A 25,525-nucleotide genomic window follows, 5' to 3' on the forward strand; every position below is an offset into this window, starting at 1 on the left:
GTAGTCATAGTACAACAATACTTCACTTTGACTCTTAACATAGTTTTCGGACATCTGCCCTAGGCTTGCTTACTTATTCAATAATATTATTATTTTTAGGCCCAAACAAGCCCTCACAAGGCAGTTTCCTACATGTAAAAACAGGACATACATAATTGCTATGTATTTTTACTGATTGGGGGGAGCTGCCCCTCCCTGTCTCCCCTTGGCTACACCCATGAGCCCTTCCCATCTCAGTTTCCCAAATCTTTAAGCCTACCTGAACTGGGAAGATCAGTTATATCCTCAGAATATGCAAGGATAAACAAGACATGAAGAAAAGCATCAGTGGTAGGATTCTGTTACATAACTCAACAGACCTGAGGAGACACAGCCAGGCTCGCTGTTTTTCTCTCTTTCTAAAAATGCCATATATATATAGCCTGCTAAATTCAACACGGCTTGTTTAGGATGCACCAGGCAGGCAATTTGCACTTAATAAATTAAAGACAGCATGGGCAGTTTGCTATCAGAATAATATGCTCCCTAATAATCCCTGGGACATTTCCATCCAAATACATGAAGATGGCTGCGTAGAACCAAAGATAGATACCCTCCAGAGGCTGCTTTTCAATATTTACACAGAGCCGAGTGCATGCTGGGAAAGACTTCAGGAGTTCACATAGCATTGTGCGAATCCTCATGGAGGCTGTGCAGCGCAGACATGATCAATAAACTTCATAGTCATGTGTCTCAACGTAGAGTCTCGGTTCATTGATGTAGGGAGCTCCAGGGATTGGAGGACACAGAAGACTCATGATGTGGGAAGAAACTAGAGGAAAAACCCTGAAATAATTGTTTTCTGTGGGGGGGGGGCAGTAAGAATTCTGTAATAAACTGAAGGCTTGTGCACCATCACTCGTAGAAATACTTGAACAGAGAGAGAGAGAGAGGTTTTATCTGATTCTTCCTAGAATTCTAAAGAATGAAAAAATCAGGCCTTTTGTTTTTCTGTTCTTTAGTTGTGGAGAGTGTCAGATCTGAGGGTCAAGTGTGGCTGTCCACATTCTCTGTCTGGACTGTTGAAATCTCAGCCCACACCCTTTCACTGGCCCTATGCACCCTGAAAGTTTTGCCAGACTGGAACGTGTCGCATAAACTCTGATAATGCCTCTTGCTTGTCGGGGCGCTGAGGGGTGTGTGAATGTTTGCAGAAACTTGCCTACTGTACAGAGGTAAAATATGTGTTGGTTGCTGCACACACTTTTGCCTCTGACTCTACCTACTACAGCCATGAGACCCTAGGAAGGTTGACTAGCAGAGAACCTGCTTTCTGCCTACTCCTGCGTCACACCGTGCTTATATTTTACACAGCTGTGAAAAGGTCCAAGAGCTCTGCCACCTTTTGCATTGGGTCATTCTAAACACGGGATGGGAAACCTCTGGCCCTCTGAATGTCATTGGACTACCACTCTTATCATTGACCATGCTGACTGCGCAGTGGTCAGTTTTGAAATGCAGGTGCTCATTATTATGACAGCCCCAACATAGGCATCTGTCATCATCTTCTGCCAACTGGAGAGTCAAAAAATAGAGGCAGCTGTGTCCGTCCATTATTTTTTGTGTGCGCGCACACACACACACATACACATACACCCACACCCACACGAGAAATAGCAGCAATGGATAGATAAAACCCAGTTCATTAAGATTAGAAGGGCGGCACTCCTGTGCATGTTTTCTTGGGAATAGCTCTGCTGAATTCAGTGATGCTCCCTTCGATCTACCTAGGATGTTCAGCCAGCTGCAAACTTCAGCTTTCAATTAGAAATGCAAACAGTCTCCTAAAAAAAGTGTTACCATTTAAACTGCTAGCATTTAGAAGGAATCCCATCTAAGAAAATAAGTCTCTGCTCAGTTCTGCCCCCACCCCCCATCTCTCACTTCCTCTATGCTAATCTGACACAATCAAACCTGAAAGGTTCATTGTCACCTCATTCACACTTGTCAATGCCAGGAGGGTCCATCAGTTGCTCTGGTGCTCTGGCAGGTGAGGAATCACCACTGCTGCTCAGGAAAAATAATCTCAAGAGTTGCATGTTTACTACTTACTACACCATTGTAGGTGGGAATGATGGATTGACACACAGTCCAGCAACATCCAGAGGCCACAGGACCCCATCCCTGTCCTAAACGCTACCCATCCAAATTTGAAGGGCTTGGAAATGCAAATGAGTTCGTGATGGTTTTTCTTTCTAAACAAACACACTGGACGTGTGTGATTGTGATAAGTGATCTTCATTAAAACCCTAAGCAGCTTGAGCTCCCAAGCATCTGACAGAACACTTCTATACCAGCCTGGTACCAGCTCAGTAGTGGCTCACCTGCTTTGCATGTAGAAGGTGCAATCCCCAGCATCTCCAGATAGGACTGTGAATTATCTCTTTCTGAAATCTTGGGAGATTTCTGTATCGGCAAGTTCTGAGCTGAATGGACCAATGGTCTAGCTCCTTATAAGGCAAGCATCCTATCTGTTAGAGATGCCCTTTTGAACACCCCCACCCTTGGGAGTCTATTGAAGGGCTTCCTCAATGGTAGCTCCTGGCCAATGGAATTGACAACTAAATTCCAGCTTTCAGTAAGTATTGCAAAGAGCCTTATGCCACTTGAAGGTGCCAAAAGACTCCTTGTTGTTCTTGCTGCAAAAAAATAGCGTAATAAGAGCCTGCTGGATCAGGCCAATGGCTGATCTAGTCCAGTATCCTGTTCTCACAGTGGCCAAACAGATGCCTTTGGGAGGCCTAACAAACAGGTCTCAAAAGCACTCTCTCTTCCTCCAATTTCCAGAGCTGGTATTCAGAAGTATATAGCCTTCAGGCACATCTACCCAACTGGCAATTCTTTCAATAAATGGGTTGGTTGGTGTTTCTCCTTTCAGTCTTCTTTAATACTTAAGTGTTTTCTTCAGAGCTAATGTCAACATCTGAGAAAACCAATCCAACATGCAATGGTTGAAGATCCCCAAGAAGCTGAAATAGATATTCCACAGTTAACAAAAATACTATCAGTTGTCTGCAAACCTCCTCCAGAAATATATATCTGTACAGCTCTAACCTTGAATTAAATTAATGTTACCAGTCACATCCTTGATCCTGTCCAGTGTGCCTTTCCAAAAGACTACAATTACTGAACATGTTCAAAACACTTGCAATGTCATTGCAATGAAATACTATTTTTTAAACCATCTAGGTTGCTTCAAGAGTTGGACATCGTTGCAGGAAGATGAAATCAAGAATAGGATAAAACTGTACCCAAACAAGCAGTGAACGAACAGGGTACATGTAGGCAGTCCTTATGTTTTGAAGCACATTTTATTTTGACAGTTTGCAGCATTTGTGGCAATACATTTGTTCTCAGTTTCTGTGCCGCTACAGCAAATCTTACGGCTCTGGGTGACACATATTACTCTCAGTTGAGCTGAAATAATGTTCCTTCTGTCTGTATTATAATAATTGATTGACTCAATGGTTCAATGAGTTTCCTGGATTTTGTGCAAATACCACAACAGAATTGGTGGTGACAGGTGTTCTTAAACACTTCAGCTCCACAAAACTGAGTGGTCTGAAGGGATATTCGGATAGGGTCCCTCAGGATGCTTGGAATGAACCATCAGGATTTCAGAGCCAAAGACTTATATGGAACAAAAGATTCTGATTCATGAAAATAACTTTCAAGCAGATGCTCTGCTTTTATGAAACAGGAGCAGGGAACCTTTGGCTCACCAGATGTTGCTGAACTACAACTTAAAAGCCCTTGCCATTGGCCATGCTTGGTAGGGCTGATGGGTGTTGTAGTTCAGCAGCATCTGGCAAGCCAAAGGTTCCTCACTCCTGTTGTAAAATATAAAGATATGAGCAAAATTATTTCCATAGCTTGATTAGGAAAATGCTCCTGTGATTTGGCTTCTTGGACTGGCTCCAAATCAAGTTGTATTTGCTTTTGTAGGATTATTATTAATTCTGAGCATTTTCTGTTCACGTTGCGATTCTCTTGCTGCACCAAACTATACTTTTTATTTTCCTTTCATTTGCTTTTTTTGTTGTTCTCACTAGTCTGCTATGTAGATAAAAAAGAAAAACTCTCATCAATCCCAGCCAGCATGGCCAATGGCCAGGGATGATGGGAGTTGTAGTCCAGTAATATCTGGAGGGCCACAGGTTCCCCATCCCTTCTGTAAGAGAGAGAGTGTACTAGTGTACCCTGGTTTGGATTTCCAGCCACAAGGCTAGAAAATGCTTACGTTTATAACTGGATATAGAACAGCCATGAGTAGCCTGTGTCGCTTCAAACATTACTTGACTACAGCTCCCATCATCCATAACCACCCTGGAGTCTCTTCCAGACAACCTGCTTGTTGAGCATCCATCCTGATTTGTTATTATATGAGATTGTCCGGGTCATGAAGAGTCGGACACTACTAAACAACAACAACATCTTGTTTGTGGGGAGATTAGATGATGCTGTGTCAAGGCAAATGCTACCCCACACTATCCAGCAGATTTACCCAGCAATTATTGCGGGGGGGGGCAATATTTGGGGAAGAGGTTTGTTGTGCAAGACCTCTCCATCAACTTAGCCTTAATTTGCTAAGATGTGACTGAATCCCACCCCAAAATAGCTGCCGTCTGGAAGCACCCTGAATGTCCATTGCAAAAGGTATATAATAGATGGGAACAGCTCTAACAATAGAAATATTGGAGAGTGTCTCTATAAAATATTTATGTTTGAGTGATTTCCCTCCCCCTGCCCCTGTTTCCTTAGTCAGCAGCAACCCAAGACGGGTAAATATTCCTTTCTTCCTCAGCAACAGATTTGAATAATACACAGAGCTAAAACGTAATTTACATCTCAATAAAAATGCATTTTCTTTCTTGACTCCTTTCCTTTGCTTTTCCTTAGGAGGGCTAAGAAATGAAGGCAACGATCGTGGGAATAACTCTGTGTAATCATTTCGCACAATAACACTCCGTGTACCTGGGTATAGACATGTTTTGTAGCTTGCACTGTGTGGCTGCACTTACGTGGGAGTAAGCCCGATTGAACATAGCGGGATTTACTTCTGAGTAAATAGGCTTACCAGGATTGCAGTGTAAAATGACAACGTAGCTACCTTCCTTCTCTCTCTTGTAAAACCCAGCCTTTTCTCTAACAATTTCTGCAGTAACCATCACTCTGAACTGCTTTTGAATCACGTGGCCTCCAATAGCAAAGGCTGGAATGCTCAGCCACAAAGGAAATAAATAACATAGGGATATACAGGCTCCTCCTACCCCACTTATGCGGCGGTTATGTTCCAAGCCCCCACGTGCATAAGTGAAATAGCATAAAACGGGGAACCACCCCACTTTAACAGGAAGGGCACATGGAGAAGAAGAAGAGTTTGGATTTGATATCCCGTTTTATCACTACCCAAAGGAGTCTCCAAGCGGCTAACATTCTCCTTTCCCTTCCTCCCCCACAACAAACACTCTGTGAGGTGAGTGGGGCTGGGAGACTTCAGAGAAGTGTGACTAGCCCAAGGTCACCCAGCAACTGTATGTGGAGGAGCGGGGAAGCGAACCCGGTTCCCCAGATTACGAGTCCACCGCTCTTAACCACTACACCACACTGGAGACAGAGTGTGTGTGCAAAGTGACTCCAGCTATAGGGAAGCTTGGAAGCTGGTGACTCCCCCCACCTCCAGCGTGTGGACAGGCAGTGATAGGAGGCAGGCAGAGTGAGGTGGACCAAGCGAGCATCAGGGGGATGAGGCTGGGCCAGGCAGGTTGACCTTCCTGCCCCCTCCAGTTCCCTGCTTCTCCACCCAAGCCCAAGCGAGGTGGAGAGGCAGAGCAGGGAGTACCCTATGCCGGATGCCTGGTGGGCAGTGTCGGAAATTTAAAATGGTGGCTTATAACCAGCTGGCATGGAGGTCCCAGGGCAGATGCCAGTGTTGGTTGGTCTTTGGGGTCCTAGGACCATAGAAGTTAACTGTTGGGCCCTGACATTCAGCCTGCCCAGATCAATGTTATACGTCAGAGGTGATAGAATCAGCCTCCCAACAATACCATCTTGGTACAGTGGTACTTCGGGTTAAGAACTTAATTTGTTCTGGAGGTCCGTTCTTAACCTGAAACTGTTCTTAACCTGAGATACCACTTTAGCTAATGGGGCCTCTTGCTGCCGCCGCACGATTTCTGTTCTCATCCTGAAGCAAAGTTCTTAACCCGAGGTACTCTTGGTGCGTTGGCTGGGAAAAACAGATTCCCTGAGGATAAGGGATGTGGGTTCAAGGCGTCCCTGTGGTGAACAGCTTGGTTCGTGTCAGCAGTTCCAGTGCACATCCTGCCAAGTTCGTGGGAGGAATTGCCACCCGTTCCTGAGTGGACACACTGCAAGGACCGGAGAAAAAGCAACGGACGTGCAGAAAGAAGGTACCTTGAGGAAAAAGGTAAGCTCCACAGGGTTAGGTGGGAGCAAAGAGAGTTTGATCAGCTCCGCCAGCAGGGTAGAAGAAGTGCCACTGGTTTTGGTGTTGCCCAGAAAAGCAGCAAAAAGGGTGCTGCTGGGCCCCAGTCGAAGTCTAAGCGCTGCCGGTTGTGGTTTTGGTTTGTTAAAAAGGGGATTGGGGGAGGTGCATGGGTTTCTGAATGTGTGTGTGGTGACACTCCAGTGAATGTTTTGAGTGCATGAGACGTTGAAAGCAACGTGTGGTCTGTGACTGAGAGAAATTACGTTAGGAGGAGGGAGTGTCCCAGTATCCCAGTGTTCCAGGGTCATGGAGAAAAAGCAGTAAAGCAACTCCCACGACCCCCCTGCGATGTTTCCTAAACAAACTGGAAAGATGCCACAAAGGGAGAAGATTGGGGATTTAAAAACCTGATGAAAAATAGACTCCAACACTTATGTGAAGTTCCTAACCGTCCCCCATGGCTTAGGAAAGGTAGAACTGTGATTACCCGTGCCGTGCCAAACTGTGCCCAGTATGGCAGCAAGTACAAGTTTAAAAAAAAAAAAAAGCCAGCAGTTTTGCCAGTCCCAGAAGAGAAGAAAAGGAGGAAGGAGGAATAATTAGCCCCCTCCACCCTATGCAGCAACTGCACCAGGGCTAAATGAGGTTCCCCCTACCCAACCCCCAAAAGAAAAGAGACTGAGGAAGAAAAGACAGGAGAAAAGAGAAGAGGAAGGTGGTATGGAGAATGAAGAATTCAGAATCAGGTGAAGTGGACAAGCAGTCAATCCCCTCACCCCCTTTCCTGCCAAGAGTCCACAATAGTCCCAAGACAGCTTTCTGTACATGCTCAGGAACCTCAACATGGGGCAGGACTCCTGAGGGAGGAGAAAGGAGGAGGGAACTAGAAAGGGGTATATATGCTTGTGCACATGACTGTGAACTTCGTGCATGCTTTTTGTGAGTTATCACACTTGCTCCTTCTACCAGTTAATGGATGGTAGAAATAAAAGCCTTTTCTCCGAAACTATTCTTTGAGTGTCTTTTGACTCCCACTTCCCTTTCCCAGGCGCAATATTTTTCCCCCCCGAGGGCAAAGCCTCATAAGGCTACAGTACTATTTCTGGGTTAGCGGAGTCTGTAACCTGAAGCGTCTGTAACCTAAGGTACCACTGTATTATGTCTATAACCAAATATAAGCTTGAGGGATTTGGTTATGTTTATGAGTTAACTGCTTTTTCAAAAATGGGTTTCTTTGTCTGTGTTTGGTCCATTTAGTTCACTGGTTTACTTTTAAGAAAGAATGCTGGGGTATTATAAGCATGTTAACTCGTTAGTTAATGGTAACAACAAGTTACACCTAGCACAGTTGAGAGGATGAGTGCAGGAGAGACTTTTCATATAAAATACTAATTCATTTAATGAATACACATGCGCGCACACACAACCTTGGCAATGGTGCGTGTACTCTGTGTATGTTTATACACACACACACACACACGGAGAATGACACACATACATATAAACACACAATGGCAGAGCTCATACTGCTTTCCCCATTGCAGATGTATTTGAAAATTGGGGTGGAGGGAAGAGAAGACCTTGGTCTTGTTTTATTTAGCAGCCACAGAGCTTGTGGAAGGTGTAAAATTGAGGGCACTTGGAAATGAGGTCATCTGTGTCTCCACATACGAGATGCAGGATGGGGCTATGAGTTAAACTAACATGAACCCAGCTGCAATTTAAAATTAATTTTGAGAGTGCCTTAACGTTTGAAATCAACACCATAGAATTTTAATCCAGCCTTTAGCCTGTTCGAATATTTTATGTCAAGTGCAATTATTAAAATAAAGCCATGGTTTAAAAGCCACAAATGTTTCAGAAAGGAAAGTCATGGACCTAGGGTTCTATTTCATTATAGAAAGAAGCTGAGATCCAAAGGAAGGAGTTGCTTCTTGTTTTGCTACAGCAGCCATGCAGAAGAGGCAGGGCACTTTTAAAGATGAATAGTGGACTTGTCTCTTCAACTGCAGAAACTGTTTCCCTTTGTTCCTTTAATAAACCATGGTGGTCAGTCCAAATGGGTAGAACTGCCACCCAAAGGTTCAACACAGTTTCCCAGGTCATGCAAAGCAAGTTGCCATCTGGCTCACCAAGTTACACAAATAATTTCCATGCCTCAGCCTGCAGCATCCAGCAGTAGTATGGAGATTTGTCATGTGTTTATCAAGATTATGAAATACAATTGCAGGAGGGAAGGATACAATTTTAAGGAAAAGTTGTATGCGGTTATTATTGCACTGGAACCAACGTAAAAAAGAAGCTGTAACTATGGATGCATTGTGCAGAACATGATTAATTACATATCTTCATACATTTATAATAATGAATTACGGGTGTATGTCAGAGTTGGGGAACTTTTTTCAGTCCAACCTTCCAGAGGTCACATGATAGTGGCGAACAAGGCCAAAGGCAAAAGTGGGCGGAGCAACAAATGCAAATTTTACCTCTGGATAGTAGGCCACACACTCACACAACCCTCCCTAGCCTATATCCAGGCAAGTAAGAATAAAAAATACATTCCTGTCAGGCAAAAATGCTGGAGGAAGGTGTAGCTGTGGAAGGGTGGCACCTGGGGAGAGTCATGAGAGCCAGATATTCTCGGAGGGCCACATTTGGCCTAAGGTCCCCCCGCCCTACTTGCCTGGAATGTGGAAAAAATAAAACTCATTGATGGAAAAATATTTGTCATGTGAAACGGTCAATTCACACACCAAGGAAATCTATGCTACCTCAATGGGCCTTGAGTTAGAAAGTGGGTTCAGGCAACCATGTTATTCTGAGAATGCTTGCAGTTCTACCACAAAGCAATCCAGTTGCTCTGGGTTTTCAGGATAAGGCAAATAACTCTATCCTTTCTTTCCTAGGATACAGCCTGCACATAAATGCTCAACATGTGACTTTGTTCTGGACTGCCAGCTTTTCAAACTGCCTCTGTAGCTATGCTTTTAACAGCTTATTGAGATGCAGGAATTAGCAGGCAAAGCTTCCCATAACACAGAGATATCCATTGCTGCAGAACCAGCTGCTGCTAAAGGCACAGGAGCGTACCAAGAAGTTATTGGCAACCCTACCTTCATTTTAAGCTTTGTTAGGGATGTAATCACAGATCAAGAAGCCTAGGTCACCTTTGTAATAACTCTTGAGAAAAAATGACAGGTACAAAGCCTGGTCTTGGTATCAGTGCTGTATTAGGATCAAGGCATTGGGGGGGGGAGAGAGAATGGCCATTTCTTGTCCAGGAGATTAATTCTATGCACCTTAGTTTAATTTCGTTGCTGTAACCTCCCCATTTTCTAGGATGGTGCTAAGTGCTACTGGTGAACGCCGCTTAATGATGCCTGAGGTAAAGAGAAAAAACAATTTAGGCCAGGAGATCGGGAATAATTTTCATGCATTAGGCCACCTTCCCTTCCAAAAGCAAACATCCAGGAATCACATGCCAGTGGTGGGTGTGGCTAGAGACAAAAGTGGGAGGAGCAATTCATCTCACTTTTTTTCCTTTTCTTTTTTTACAGCAGGCCAGCTTCTACACAAACACACAAACACACACACACACACACACACCCCACTCCTCTGTACCCTCCATTAGGGCAATAAAGAGGCATTATCAGATGTCAATAACACATTTCAGCCAAGCAAAAACACTCAAGGAGGGGGTGAAGCAGGACCAGTGAATGGCGTGGCCTGGGGAGTGTCCTGATGGCCAGAGAGGCCGGAACACATTATTTGTCATTATTTATTAAATTTATATACCACCTTTCATCCAAAGTTCTCAAAGTGATTCACAAGACAGATAAAAGCACAAATAAATAGAAAACAAAACAATAGCAACTCTTCTTTGAGAGTTGTTAGGAAGACCCACATTCTCCTCACGGAGCTACAATTCCCAGAGTTCTCTGTGGAGAGCGATTGATTGTTAAACTAGTCTTGGAATAAGGGTCTGTTAACAACTCTCAGCGGCCTTAACAAACTACACGTCCCAGGATTCTTTTGGGGAAATCATGACTGTTTAAATACTGCTTTACACATATATAGGGCAGAACAGGGGTCAGTGCAGACGATATTGAGATAGATGGTCTGACTCAGTATTGAGGCAGCTTCCTATATTGTATGGGAATTCTGTGGCTGGAGCTCCTAATGTATTTATTTTCACTTAAAAGCAGAAGGTGCCTGCTGAATTGGAGCCGAGTGTGGAGTTCTGCATGGTGGGTAGAAAATCTTTGGTAGTAGTAGTATCAGTTCAGAAAAGCAAGGAGGTCCGAAGTCTTTCCACTGATATTGGGGGGGGGGGGGGGGGACGGGACTGGACTACTAGGCACTTATTGCCACCTAGTGGTAATGATAATGTGTGGCAGGATTAAGGCATGTAAACAGCCCATTTTGCCTCCTGTGGTGAAACATGTTCTGAACAGGTGGAAATCGCAAGTAAGAGAATCTGGGCGAAAGTCGTAACCGTAAGAGCTGTTTGATGGACTGCCTCAGAAGAAGGTGAATTCTCCTTCCTTAGATAGCTAAGGAAGGTTGCAAGGTGGATATAATGATCAGAGGGTTTTTTTGGGGGGGGAACCCCAGAGTTCCTTTCCACTCTAAAAAATGTATGATTCCATATAATCCAGTGCTTTCCTCCCTGACCAAAGACTCAGACAGCAAGTTTGGGGGGTGGGGGGAATAATCCCACCTCAAATCTTTTAGCTGGAGTTGCAAGGATTGAGCCCAAACTTTTCTCTTTTGGGTGGGAGGGAAAACAAAGCGTATTCTGTACCAGTGGATTATGGTCCACTCTTGCTGGACAATGCATGTCTTCAGGTAGGGTAAGAGTTGTCTTTAGCTAGGAAAGACCTAGAGAAAAGTTACCTCAGGTGCAGGGAGCATTTAGCCCTCCAGATGTTGTTGAATTACAACTCCCCTCATTGCTCGCCACTGGCCATAGTTGCTGGGGCTGATATGAGTGCAGGCCCAAACCCCAGTTATCTACACAGCTTGCCAAGCAGATTTCAGCAAGCTAATATTTTGTAATCTGACATCTATCTCCTTATCTCTGGGGAAAGTCACACGAGACCTGTAAAACACTTTGTACAGTGGAAACCCATTCAGAGTTACCTCGGAGCTGAAAAGCATAGTAAGACCAGAGCATAAATATCATAGAAATTATCTAACCTGGCACAGTCTTCATTAAGAGTATGTTTGGTGCAGATCCTATTGAAGTACATGATCCACTGGGTGCTGGGCCTGGAATTCCTGCATAAGTGCCACACAGAAATAGAACACAAACATCTGATTGTAAACAATTTCTATGGGTGAGGTGGGGGTGTTTGTGCTACAGCAAAAAAAACCAAAGCGTTGCAGCACCTCACAGACTAACAAATTTACCTAGTGTATTCATCGTGAATGGGTTCGGTGAACATCCTACTGAAGTGCGCGATGCAGCAGGAGTCAGACCTGGTGAACTCGAAACCCCTGCATAAGCACCATAGAAATAAAAGTCAAACACCTGTTTTTCGTATCCTGATACCAAATTGAAACAATTCCATGCAGGGTTGCTTGGTGTTGCAACAAAAGCAAAGATCCCTGCGGCAACGTTAAGGTTGCAAAATTTACCTGATGCATAATCCGTTGTAAATATCTTTGGTATATTTCCCATTGCAACAGGTGATGCACTAGGAGCTGGACCTGATCCACTAGGCATTCCTACGTAAGCACCACAGAAACAAAGAGTCAAACATTTGATTTACTTATCTAGATACAAATTATAGAAGTTTTTTGGGGGTAGCTGTGTCTCAGCAAAAAAAAACAAAACAAAGAGTCCTGGGTAAAGGGCTATTGTATTCTTTGTTGAGAATATGTTCAGTGTGTATCCCACTGAAGCACACAATCCATTTGGAATTCCTGCACAAACTACATAGAATAGTACACAGACATTGCATTTCCTTATCCAGATATGTTGTAAACCATTTCAGGGGGGAAGTAGCTGTGTGTATACAGACTGCAAATAAGGATTCCACTTCATGACTCAAATTAGCTATCACCCAAGGTATTAAAGTTACCAAACGTCCAATATCAAGTGTAACTTTTTCATGATCTTTTGTAATGGCCAGTGGCTGAAACAACAAATGATGCGGATCATTCAGTATTTTAATTCGTCTATCCAGGTTTTGAGCTGAAGACAAAAAATAAAGGTTATAAGGTATGATGTGAGGTGCCTTAGAAACTAACAGATCCCTGATACCAACCCTATACTGTAATTAAAAAAAAAAAAGTAACATGAAGCATAGAATTGTACTGAGTCAGTCAAAATTTTAAAATATTTAAATGCTGAATTGGGATCTATCCAACCCAAGTGCCAAATCAGTAAAATGTTCCTAAGTGTAGGGAGGACTCAGGGTGTTCTCTCCACACTCAAGGAGTTCCAGTGTTCTTCAGCAACACAATTGCAGACGTGAATATAATGGACAAAGAACACCAGCAACTCCAAGTACGACGACAGTTCATTTTTCTGCCCATTGTGATCGAGGCTTATAAAGCCTTTTAAAGGCTCAGGACCACAAAGCCTCAAGGACTGCCTCTCCTCATATGAACAGACCCAGACTCTGTGTTTATCACCTGAGGTCCTTCTTCATGTGACTCCCCCATGAGAGTTTGGGAGGGCAGCAACACAAGAACGGGGACTTTTCTGCAGTGGCTCCCGATTTGTGGAATGCTCTCCCCAGGGAGGTTCGGCTGGCGTCTTCATTATATGCCTTTAGGTGCCAGGCCAAAACTTTTCTCTATAACCAGGCCTTTGGTGAATCTATGGCCTTTTAAACTGTTGGGGATGCGTGTATTGTTTTTGTTACTGTTATGTATTTTGCGTTTTTAATCCTGTGAACTGCTCTATGATCCTCAGAAGGGTGGTGTAGAAAATAATTGAATTGAAAGGAATTGCTGCTGGTTAAATCCAGGGATTGGATTGGATCATATGTTACACTGGCCATACAAATGCATATTGGGAAACGCTCAGGGTTGTTCTTATGTAACAGAAAACTTATTGTTTGAAACAGCACCACCGATATTCCACTGAGCACAATATCATGTGTGGGGGATCACAGCCCAAGAGGAATGAAAACACCATCCAGAAATAAATGCAAGTATTATTGACACATCACACTTCAATCCGTTTTATTATTTGTAGAACAGAAAAGATGCACATATGGACAAAGACAACACAGTTAAAAAAATAGGTTCACAAATTATATACAAAGAAATTTTAACATTTTAATATTGTAAAAAGCAGTTAACATACATCCAAGTTTGCACATCTTTTTTGCTGGGGCCCAAATACAAATTCAAAACAGAACTGTGGCCTGAAATTTGTTTTTAAGTTTTCCTTAATTCTGTCAAGTTTAATTTCTTCCTCTTTCCAAAAGAAAAAGAAAAAACGGCCCATACTTCATATATAAAGGTGAAAAGACTTGTGTTAAGTAAGCTGTTCCCCTTACTTCTGAATGCATCACACTCAGGACTCACACATTTGCCAGATGACTTGCTGTTGCACCAAGACAAAAAACGCTGGCAGAACTTACAAAAATAGTAATGCCTGAAAGCAACCAACTTCAAAACCAGAGAATACATACGTGCACGACTTATCTTTTTGTTTTTAAAGGTGCCTAGATGAGAACTACGAATATCTGCTTGGAGTTATATACAAAATATTCTTTGTGTAAAAAGGCTAGACCTCACAAAAATTCTGTACACAAACACGCGCGCACAAACACACACACACAGAGCAATGATCTGATGGGCTAATTTACAGCCCGGCCCTCAAAAGAGATGGCCTAGCACAAGCCCCAGTGAAGTGAATGGGGTCTGTGCTGGCAACACAGTTCAAGGACTATGACTGTAGTCCCTCATTTAAGGCAATAAATGTTCCTGTTGTTTCTGTTTTAAAACATTCACTGAGCTGGAGATGCAGCTCAACTAATGCAAGGCTATTACTATTGTAATTGTGTCAAATATTGTAGTTTACTCTCAAGTGTCCTGCTGTGATCGACCCTTCGTAGCCTCTTACCATGCCTAAGCATCAATTCATGCAGAATGACGAGAGAAGCAGAGTCTGTCTGCTTTAGGATGGAAGTGAGCCCTAAGTTTAAGTGGACCCATCTGTTCCAAAACAGCCCCGTCTTATGCAAACCACTCGTGCACACGGCCTGCTCATGTGAACAGCCCAACATGGGAGAGCAGCACACTGATTTTTATGGGCAGACATTTCTGCATCCTCAAAGCATCCTTTGGGAAGCACCTGCGGTATCACTCCCATGTATTCTTCTTGCGAGACCACACTGCTTGTGTGAGCTGTTTGTGAAAACTAAGGCCGTTTCAGAATGCACTAATCAGTCATCAGCTCTCCAAAAATCTACCTGAAGCCCTCTAGTTCGCATGGCTGCAGTTGAGCAACTGTACAGCAAAGACACATTGCCACAGCTGAGAACCAAACCGGTCTGAGAACGTTTACATTGAACATCCAGTTCATTTTAAAGCACTGAATGGAAAACAAAACAGAAATGGAAAACAGACAAAACAGCCCACAATGTCTCACATGCATTAGTAAATGTTACAGCTGGTTTTCCAATATGCTGCCACAACATGGGAGGGGAGAAAGAACCCAAAACACAAACTTGAAAACGTTCTGTCTTACAAGACAAGGTCTGAAATGCATGGTATGTACCCATATACATATCCGAGTGTGCGTTTATACTGTATATATTTACACACATATTCACAAAACCACCCTGATGTTTTTTAAAAGGCCATATCAAGAAACAGAAGACATGGACTCAAGAATTCGTACTAGAATATACTTTACCTGTACAAGGAAACCAAATATGCACCTCTCTATATGGTTTAAAGCATATTAACAAAAATATCCTGTTACTAATCTTAGGTTAAATAGATGGTTTTACACGGCTTCTTAATAATGAAGTGCATATCTAAAAACTATGATCCCCCCCCCCACAAAAAAGGATTCTTACACGAGTTCTGAGTCACCCAAAAAATAGCTGTTTGTTACAATTACGTTTTATAATCCAGAATGGGAAGAAGTAGCAAAATGTTATAAATCTCCAAGGACACAGAGCACCTACTATATGTCAGCTTAAAAAAATAGATTTCCCCCCAAGATGACTTATGCCAATGGGTTGTCCCTTTTCTCTGACCCTAGCCCTCCCACCCCCCTTTTCACATTTATCTTTTCCCCCTCTTGTTCCCAGCTGGGGGTTTCTTCAGCTGGAGAAGCTGTCCTCCTGTGCCAAAACTTGCAGAGGCTGGGTTGGACACCCCAAAAGTCAGGCCAGCAGATGCCGTGATGCCAGGATTGCTGAAGTTAAACCCAGATGTGCTCGAACTGCCAAAGCCTTGTAGAGGAGGGGAAAATATTTGAACGTGAGAGACGCTGTGATCACATCAGTCTCCTAGCCAAGGCAGCTAGGGACAATCTATTGTACTGAAGCTGTGGAATAAATTTCAGGCAGGTCATAAGCAAGTTCTGGTTCTTTAAACCAGGCATGGACAGACGCCAGGGCTTATGGGATCTACTTTTTTCTTTTCTTCACTAGAACTGACAGGTACACCACCTGGAGCCAGGTGGGGTGGTCATGCCAAATGGGAATTGGCAGCTCAGGGGGCAGAGGCAATTACATATTGTGCCCCTGAGCCAGACACTGGGATCACCTGCATATACAAGTATATCTGACCAGACAACAGAAAAGGAATGGCAACTGCTCAATTTAGAAAAACAAGGAACAGAAGCCCTTCTTATCCCAGTAACTGGGACTAAGAAACCTTAGGCCTTATGTGCTGCTTCTAGAGAGAACCAGGTGTTAAATGAAGCAGCACAATAGAACCCTTCTACCATGAAGAGAAGCTCTCTTCCTTTCCAATGAGTCCAGAAAACACGACCTGGCATGTCCTGAAAAACTAAGATACTTAAGAGAAACACTAAATCTGGATAGTACCATCTTTAGCAGAGGTATGTTATGCTTTCACAAAGGAGGTTGTCAGAGTGCCACTCTAGAACATTTGGCACTGATATTACATGGTTTTCAGTGAAGCCTTTCCCATTTGCCTAGGGCATTTTAAATGGTTTTTGGACTTGTGTGGTATTCTGTTTTTAGCTTTGTTTTACTTCGTTACATTTACTGGTTGGCTTGAAATTCTATTTGTATGTTGTGAAAATTGATTTTATTCACCCTTCTGCACACCACCCTGGAAAGCTTTTAAATGAAGGACGGATTAGAAATATTCTAACAGTAAATAAATCAATAACATGAAGTGAGGAGCAAGTCTATGAAGCTACCTGATGAGAAAAAGTTCCTTGCACATATTGTCAATAGTTGCTAAGCGCTTTCAATTCCACACTAACGTTAAACCCATCCAAGGAAGCTAATAATTAAGCTGGGAATCCAATTAACATTGCAACCATGAGTTGATGTGATAGCCATTCAGTGGGGCAGGGAGGAAGAGTCTATAGTGAGGGTAGTTGATTCTGCAGGTGCAGTTAAGTTCTTAAGAATATTCCAATAGGGCTACTTTTGTATTTAAGTGGTTTGTACGTAAAGACTACATAATCCAAAAACCTGACCTTACCCACCCTAAGGGGTACCCAGTTTGGGAAACGTATTAGGTACAACTCTTAATTTTATCTCCAAAAGTGCAGCAGGTACTTCAAGTCCTTTTAATGGACAAAGGCTAGAATATGAACCATCATACAGCTAGTCACATGCACCCAGAATAGATATGGATTTGCTTTTCTCAAAAGTAAACTTACAAAGTTACTGCCTAACTACAATTAAGAGGCATAAAACAATTGCCAAAGCTTCACTGAGACGTGTGCAAGTGGTTTGGAGAAATAACTGGTTTAGATTAGTTAGCAATAAATGAGCTGGCAGAAATTGGTACTTTTGAAACAAGCTAGTATGCAAAATTGCATTCCAACGAAAGGTATGGCTACATCTATAGCTAGCTCATCACCATGTCTCTATAAAGCTGCTGAAATGACTTCTTCCTTTTAAGTAGCAAATCTATCGTATCATACCCTACAATGCCGTTTTCCTCATTTTTGAAAGATTTGCTATGCAGCATTGAGAGAGACAGTGTTTGAGAAAAGCAAGCCCAAAATTCCCTTGGAAGGGCCTATGGATTCGCACTACTGAGCTTGCGAGAAGGAAATGAAAAACACTTTTCTAATCTACTAAATTATCCTTCCAATATCATTCTGAAAACTGTAATTTCCACAAACAGAAGATTTGAATGCAATGACTAAGGTGGATGCCATGCGTTAGGTATTGATAACTTATAATACCTTAACACTCAGAACAGAACAAACCTGCACTAAGGCTTCCTGAAGGCTTATTTGTAGCTCCAAATCCAAAAGATGGTGCACCCGTGCCACTGCTTCCAAAAGCAGAGCTACTTCCAAACCCTAGTGGAACAATAGTGAAGACAGGGAAGACACGTTAAGATACACACAGGGCTAGACCGCTTTCAAGAACTGGCCTTCCACAATGTCTCTTCAACATATGCTCTGCAGCATCGGAGCTATTGTTATTGAACTGCCATGGGAAGGTTAAAAAAGGGGTTTATCTGCACAAGACTTCATTATTAAGTCTGATTAAATAGAAAAGTCTGCAGGCAGACACACATTCTTCAATTGCTCTTAACAGATTAGGGAAGTTAGGGAAACGAGATGCATAGTAGGTTCAACTGATTAAGTTAAAGGACTAACTTTGTCAAACCCGGATGTGTTTGTAGAAGGCTGTGGGTTGGACTAGACATTTGGTGGCAGACACAGAAGGTACTGTATTTTTTGCTCTATAAGACTCACTTTTTCCCTCCTAAAAAGTAAGGGGAAATGTGTGTGCGTCTTATGGAGCGAATGCAGGCTGCACAGCTATCCCAGAAGCCAGAACAGCAAGAGGGATTGCTGCTTTCACTGCGCAGCGATCCCTCTTGCTGTTCTGACTTCCGAGATTCAGAATATTTTTTTCCTTGTTTTCCTCCTCCAAAAACTAGGTGCGTCTTTTGGTCTGGTGCGTCTTATAGAGCGAAAAATACGGTAGTTTGGCATTCTTGTCAAACCCAAGGTTGAGTAAATAACAAGTAAGATTCCCTCCAATTATTGTGGTAGAGAGGCAACTTTCTCCTTTGGGAGACAAGGGTTCTACCCCCACTTATAGAATTTACTTGTAAGAAAATAGAATACTGCTATGATTTCAGCAGACCTGCTTTCAAGCAAGCATGCATAAGGTATCATCAGCCTTCTTACTAAGGAGGCAATAAAACGCCCACCTTCTTCCCCAAACATGGCTGGAAAGGAAGTCTTGCATCTCAACTCCCACACTTCCACTTAGGGCAATAAATGGAGGGAGCATCTCCCATTGCTGGAAAAAACCTGGCAAGACTCTTCAGGAAGGCCGGTTTCACACTCCACTTGCCCCCACCACATAGGACTGGTAGTTTACTGAGCAACAGGAATATGTATACTCAGAAACTACAGAGAGCTGCGATTACACCTCCATTTCTGGAAACAGGAGGTGAAGGGAGAATCATGACCGAAACCTAACACAAATGGCAAATAGTACGCTGCAGCTCATGCAAGTTTAAAAAGATTTGATATCCTTTAACAATGCTTTTTGCACCTCTCGGTTTGCTATTCTATTATTGCAGCTAATCTCAGCTACTTTATATGGTGGGGTATCTTCACCAGCGCTTCTTGTTGCATTTCTGACAGCTTTAGGTTTATTCTTCTTTTCTCCATGGATTTCCTGTACACACTCACACAATAACTTGTATTTACACGCACAGAATGTGTGCAGACTTTAAAGACCAGGAGATGGCAAAGGGGTCATTTCTTCCAGGGAAATTTGCCAATGCACCAGTTTAGCAACACATGCTTGACATGGAGTTTTGCTGTGGCTATTCTACAGTATCCGCAGAGATCTATCAACCTGATGGTTGCTCAGGCATAAAGGAAAATGGAACACCTCTCTGTGCGTATCAGCAACAGGGGATGGAGTGTGTGCTGTATCAGCCAATTCCCAGAATAGATCCTAAAACAAATTAACAGAATAGGCCAAAAAGCTGGTACCGACAACAGTGAAATTATATTTTTGTGAACCGTGCACTAATTTAGGTTCCAAATGCACCCTATTCCCTACGATCAAGGCACATGTCAAATAATAGAAGCATATCTATGTGGAAACACAAAAGAACAGAAGCCTAAATATACATTTAGGCAACCAGTCATCTCTATCCCACAAAATGTCTGTTTAAATAGAAGTGGTTTAGATGAGATGCCTTGATGTATTCTAAGAAGGATAAAGTCTTGGTGATCTCACACTATCAAACAGATGCCCAAATGAGCATAGAGATCAGGGCAGATTAAGTGGAAGAGTGCATGATGGAGATGGCAACGCAAATGAATCATCCTGGCTGAGAATAGGGAAATAAGGACTAGAAAGGTAGATTTCTCCCACTCTCTCAATGGGTGCTTACAATTGCAACAGACTTTCTAACCCAAAATGGGAAGTTGAGAGTACAGAACCAGAGGCTGGTGGTGCTTTTGTATCAATTCATGTGGATTACGGGGCTTGATCTTGCTTATTTAGCATAAGACATTTAAGAATTTAGTTCTACGGGTGACGTGTGCTGCCTAGTCCAACTCAGGAAGTGCTGTATAGTAGTAATTCAGTGAAACATTAGAAAAAGTTAAAGTGTACCTCCAAGGCTTGAAGACCCTAAGCCACTTGATTGCAAGCCAGTGCCAATACCTGAACCGAATGGCGTTCCAAAACTAACTCCCAGAGACGGCTGTGGCCCTGGTGTAAAAAAAAAATGAAAACAAAACTTGCCTTACTCTTTCGCAACAGAGATCCATGACGTAAACCCTTCCATTAAAGAGAGTAAATAATCACAGCTTAACAAACGCTTTCTTAAGCACCCAGACTTTCATTATAATTCCTCCCCAAACTATCTTAGCATCTGAATCAGTAATTTCTTAAGATACGAAATGCAATACAAGATGAAACTACTCGTAAGCCTAGCATATTACGCCACAGCATGAAACCATGATATTATGACAACTCAGCATGTAAGTTAGAATTTCTGCTCCTTGCTGGAATTATATCTGAATATCCTATAAGCAGCTAGAAGTGATTCTTTAAAAATCAAGTTTTATAGGAACATGGTTAAAATTACCACGTTACAAATGTCTGATATTAAATACTCATTTGAGTATTTTATCCAAGTTCTTTTTAAAAAAAAAACCAACCCACCAAAAACAAAGTGAAACAAGTTGATAAAACACAAGACAATGACTTTGTTTTATTAAATTTATTGATCATTTTAGAGCAAGTCAAAACATGACAATTAAAACTGGTTCACACAAAAAATGATAGTTACTGAGTTGTTAGAACTTTGCTACATTTACAACCATTTTGCCTGCTTAAATAAACATTTACAGAAAAGGCACAGGTGTGTACCTTAACCAATACATTCAAGATTTCAGATTCAGAAATTTCTAACATCATTTAGAAGATTAGAGACAGTGGTTTCCCTACATATGCACACTGCCAAAATCCATGCTTATATGCCAAGATTAAATGGATATTTTTAACCCATTGTCCTGTATGGGGTGGGGTGGGGAGGGAACTATGTACTAGCCCCTCATTATAAATAAGTTATAACAAAATATCTGGAGGTTAATTTCGTAACTTATAAAAAGCTACTTAACAGTTTTCACAGTACAGTCAGCATTCCTACCCTTAAGCACAGCAAACAGTGCATTAGTTAAACTTGAAGGATTTGACAAGTTCAAATACTGTGCCTGCGTCTTCATATTTGTGTATTCCTGCAATGACTCTAATGCATGCTAGTAAAGGACAACTGGCAATATGATTACCAGCAAGGTTTTTTTTAATTATCAAAAGCTACTCAGGATTCTAGGGGTTCTCAATTTTCCTTTTTGGATATTGATCTTCCCAATTAAAATTTGTCAAGTTCTTCTACCTGGTTATTGCATTACAGTACATTCATCTACCATGACTGCCATTTGGAAAGAAAAGAAAATAGTTGGTGACAATTTTTAGGCTGTATTGTACAAATCAGACAGTGTTCATGGTCCCCTTCTGGCCTTATAAATATACAAACACTTGAGATTCAAGTTCTCACAACTGCTAATTAAACAGATAGCCAAATATCAAGCAAAAGGCACTGTTCTGCATTGCATCTTTTGAAAGGAACATCTCCAGACCTTAGGTGATCCAATGCAAAAATGAGGTTGTTATATTCAAGGTAGAATTATGCTGTAAAGGGCAACTAGAGTTGTGAACTTGCAATTAGTACTTAGCACTTATTTGGCAAGTTGAGGTTCTTTCTGTATTCCAAGTATACACGAACTAAAGATTTTGGGTCAGATCCAGACCAAGCCAGTTGAACATAATTTCTACTGAAAGGAGTAGGAAGTAAGGAAAGTCTTGACTAATTTATCCCACCAATTTCAGTGGGAACAAAGTTCAACTAATTTAGCCAGGATCTAACGTTTTATTCTTTTCATAGAACAAGCATTGCATTGACAGATAAAAACTAGATGTAAACAAATTGATATACTCTCTACCTAGCAGCTCCTTTAAAAAATTCCAATCCAAAGTAAGTTAGGCTTCTAACAAAAAAAGTGTCCAGTGTTCTCTTTTAAAGGAAGTGTCTCAGTTTTCCATCCTAGGAGGCACCATTGGTGGAAGACCTTTAAACAGTTTGATGACACCAAAGTCCCCCAAGCCAAGCTTGCATAAAAAGCATGCTCTAGACTTTTAAAATAGTTCAAAACAGACCTATATTCAAGTTACCGGGGGGGGGGGAGATTTCATAGTTAAAGCTGACAAACTTTCAACTTAATGGCAATCTCGAATTAATGCGACTCTGCCAGAAAACCAAATAACTTCTCATTTAAAAGTTAGGCGTACATAACTTAGGTAACACTAGAGATAGTCCATGCCAAAACACGTAAGTAAACATTGTCACCTTTGGATCACATGTTATGAAATATTTTAAACTATAATTACCTGCATTATATTTTTTAAAAATTATATATTTTTCTCCTAAGGAGCAATTTTAGTTTAAATAAATAGAGCTCACTACTAAGAGCCCGTTTACGGTAAACATCAGCAACGCTCCCTACCAGGTTTGCAAGATATCATTGCTCAAGTCTCTTCGTACTGACAATAAAAGGTGCAACCAAAATTGCCTAAGCCTATTTCAAAATAAAGTGAATTAACCCTAGCTTAGCTCCAATTTGTGGCAAGGCATTGGATTTTAACTACATAACTAGCTCAAGCACAGGGTCCTATGAAGTGTTATGATTTGGACAGGCATTCATTCCAGCGAATATTTCCAGCGATTGCACCCTTTGCAGAGTCAAATGACACAACAAACCAGGGTAGCCAATGCTGTGCTCTCCAGATGTTGCTGGACTACAAGTCCCGACATCATTGAACAGGCCTGTTGGGGCTGATGGGAGATAGATGAGTCCAACAGCATCTGGACAGTAACATGTTAGGGTATCCCTAAAACTTTAGGTGCTAGAAGGTGTTGGAACACAGCGAACACAGCAAGGCAAAGTGCTTTTTAGGTAAGCCAATCAAATCTTGATTGCTTAGTCAGTAGCAACACACACTTAAGGCAGTAACTACACTAAACTATTTTTACCTGAAAACGTCTTGATGACACAGCTATCAAAGGAGACAATAAATTAATTATTTTAATTCCTACTTTACCTAGGCTAAACAGCTTTAATACAACCTGTGCTGAGCAGAATGTGAGGCGCTCTGCTACAGTGGAGCAGTCACCATTATTCCCAGCTATTCAACCATTTCACAGGCATTTGTTTCCAGTTAAGAAAATATCCTAGAGCTGGCAAAACTCATTAACACTGAATGTTTGACTTCTGAAAGGAGAGTGATTGTAAAAAACAAAACAAAACCCAACCCTATGGCCTCTGCTGCCATACTTCAGGGAAGTTTACTTTTCTATTCCAGGGAAACTCCCCTATGTCATAAATACAAGAATCTTCACAAATACCAGACCTCACTAACATTTAAGTTACAGAATATTCTTTAACACAAATCGAAGAAGACAGCCAGTTAGTTCACAGAATGAGCAATACCTTTTGCGACCTCTTGGCTACTTTTGATGGAAAACCACACAGCCGCCGCTTCTGAACCAATGCTCCAAATGGCTGTGGCTGGCAGCGAGTCTCCAGTGTCTGAGGATGGGGCTTTACTAACCCTCCTGCCCAAAAACCTCAACCTTTATTGAACTTAGAACCTCTGCATGCCAAGCATATGCTCTGCCCACTGAGCTATGGCGCTTCCAAATTCCGTCGACACTTTCAATATTCACAGTTATCTACAGCTATACCGTTTAGGATACACTGCTATAACATTATCAGCTGCACCTCCAAATTAATGGCCTCCTCTCTCTTTTTTTTTTTTGCAATTTTCTCTTTTCAAGGCCTAATACAATTTACAGTGATGGTACAAATTCAAATACTCGCTTCCCTACTTTACTGCCTTTGTACTAGAAGAAAAGGCAAAAGGTTGGATACAAAAGGTGCCTTTTCTGTTCCGTAAGAGGCAGCTGCCTCCCACTCACAGAAGCTCTGTTCTATGCTTTACGCTAAAGAAAATCGAAACTAAACAGTCCTTTGGATCCATCCCACTTGCAGCAATCCATCACACACTTCTACGGAAGCAGGCTCCACTGAATCAATGGATTTCACTTCCAAGGAAGGATATTTTGGATTCCGAGAGGGGTTTTCCTACCAGGCTTCAGGTAAAGTGCTTTCCCCTTATTTTACAAAGTGTTTAGGCAACATTGCTGCAACAGCTTTGGGAAAAGGTTTTAGAGGACTATGGTAGTTAAAGATCAGATTCAAACCTCCCTCCATAAAAAAACAACAACCGGGGAATGCATTCAAAAGTTGTCATACTTCGGCACACTTCTAGGGAAAGAATAAATTGCATTGCTACAGTAAGCTAGAAGGATGTAGCAATCCTTTCGATCTCATCATGTTCTATTTGGATTCACTTATTATAGCATCCAGCTGTCAACAGTTAACTGTATGTCAAAGCTGGAAATACCCTGTAGATCCCAATACTTACAACAGCAGCACCTCATTTAATACCTCTCTAGGTAGAAATGCTCTGTGTTGCTTTTTGCCCAGCACCAGAAACACAAAGGTGTGGTTGATGGAGACAGGACACCAAGAGCCAAGGTAACTCTCTGATATGTCCAGAAGGGAGACTGCTACCTGGGCTCAGACCCACATTTAGGCAAAGTCATCTAGTTTCAGAGTTTCTCTAAATGCAACCTGCAGATCCCGAACTCCTTGGAAGGTAGGCACTTTAAAAGAAGCAGCCACCTAGCTTCTCACTTCAAGCACCTAGACTGCCATATGTCAGTCAATAAGATATCTTATTGGAGTATTTTATAAATTAGAAGTCAACATCTCCATCCCCAAGTTGTTTAATTTCTACCCATGTTTTGCTCACCCTTGATCAACACCTCAGTTACAACTCCCCCCCCCCCCATTTCTATACACAGTTCTGAACTACTTTAATCAACTCTCTTAATATTTTTAATGGTCCTTACATTCGTCTACCTTTTGAGGCATAATTTCAAATTACAAAGTGCTATAATGGAAAACAAATTTGAATTAGGATTTCCCAACAAATTTGAAAGTTTATACAATAGTGTCATAATTTTAGAGATAAGCTCTCCTATGTGTATTCAGAGATGACAAAGACTCACATTTGAAAGGGTTGAGTAATACAGTAAACAAGCTACTACAAATAAAAAACCACAAGATTAAATACTGGGTATATAATTATTGCTAAGTCTATCCTGCTTTTTCTATTACCTACGTTTTGATGAACTGTTACTCACAATTTTTTTTTTAAATTTCCAACA

General features: G+C 41.9%; 1 protein-coding gene across 3 annotated transcripts in view; it reads right to left on the bottom strand.

The window, feature by feature from the left end:
• Positions 1–9,701: 9,701 nt before the first annotated feature.
• The window catches only part of NUP58 (nucleoporin 58), a 34,756-nt gene continuing 18,932 nt past the window's right edge, over positions 9,702–25,525 (bottom strand). For 2 of the 3 annotated variants that reach the window (XM_083609143.1, XM_083609142.1), the window contains exons 14-19: positions 20,281–20,379; positions 17,889–17,984; positions 12,131–12,220; positions 11,903–11,989; positions 11,690–11,770; positions 9,702–9,870 (exon numbers count right to left, since the gene is read on the bottom strand). In XM_083609143.1, coding sequence (XP_083465269.1) covers positions 9,791–9,870; positions 11,690–11,770; positions 11,903–11,989; positions 12,131–12,220; positions 17,889–17,984; positions 20,281–20,379 — 533 coding nt within the window. In that variant the 3' untranslated portion in view covers positions 9,702–9,790. Of the gene's footprint in view, positions 9,871–11,689; positions 11,771–11,902; positions 11,990–12,130; positions 12,221–13,670; positions 15,919–17,888; positions 17,985–20,280; positions 20,380–25,525 lie in introns of those variants that run through there. The other variant, XM_083609144.1, reaches the window with a different exon arrangement.

Source organism: Podarcis filfolensis, assembly GCF_964270895.1.
Source record: "Podarcis filfolensis genome assembly, chromosome: 4".
Taxonomy (NCBI): domain Eukaryota; kingdom Metazoa; phylum Chordata; class Lepidosauria; order Squamata; family Lacertidae; genus Podarcis; species Podarcis filfolensis.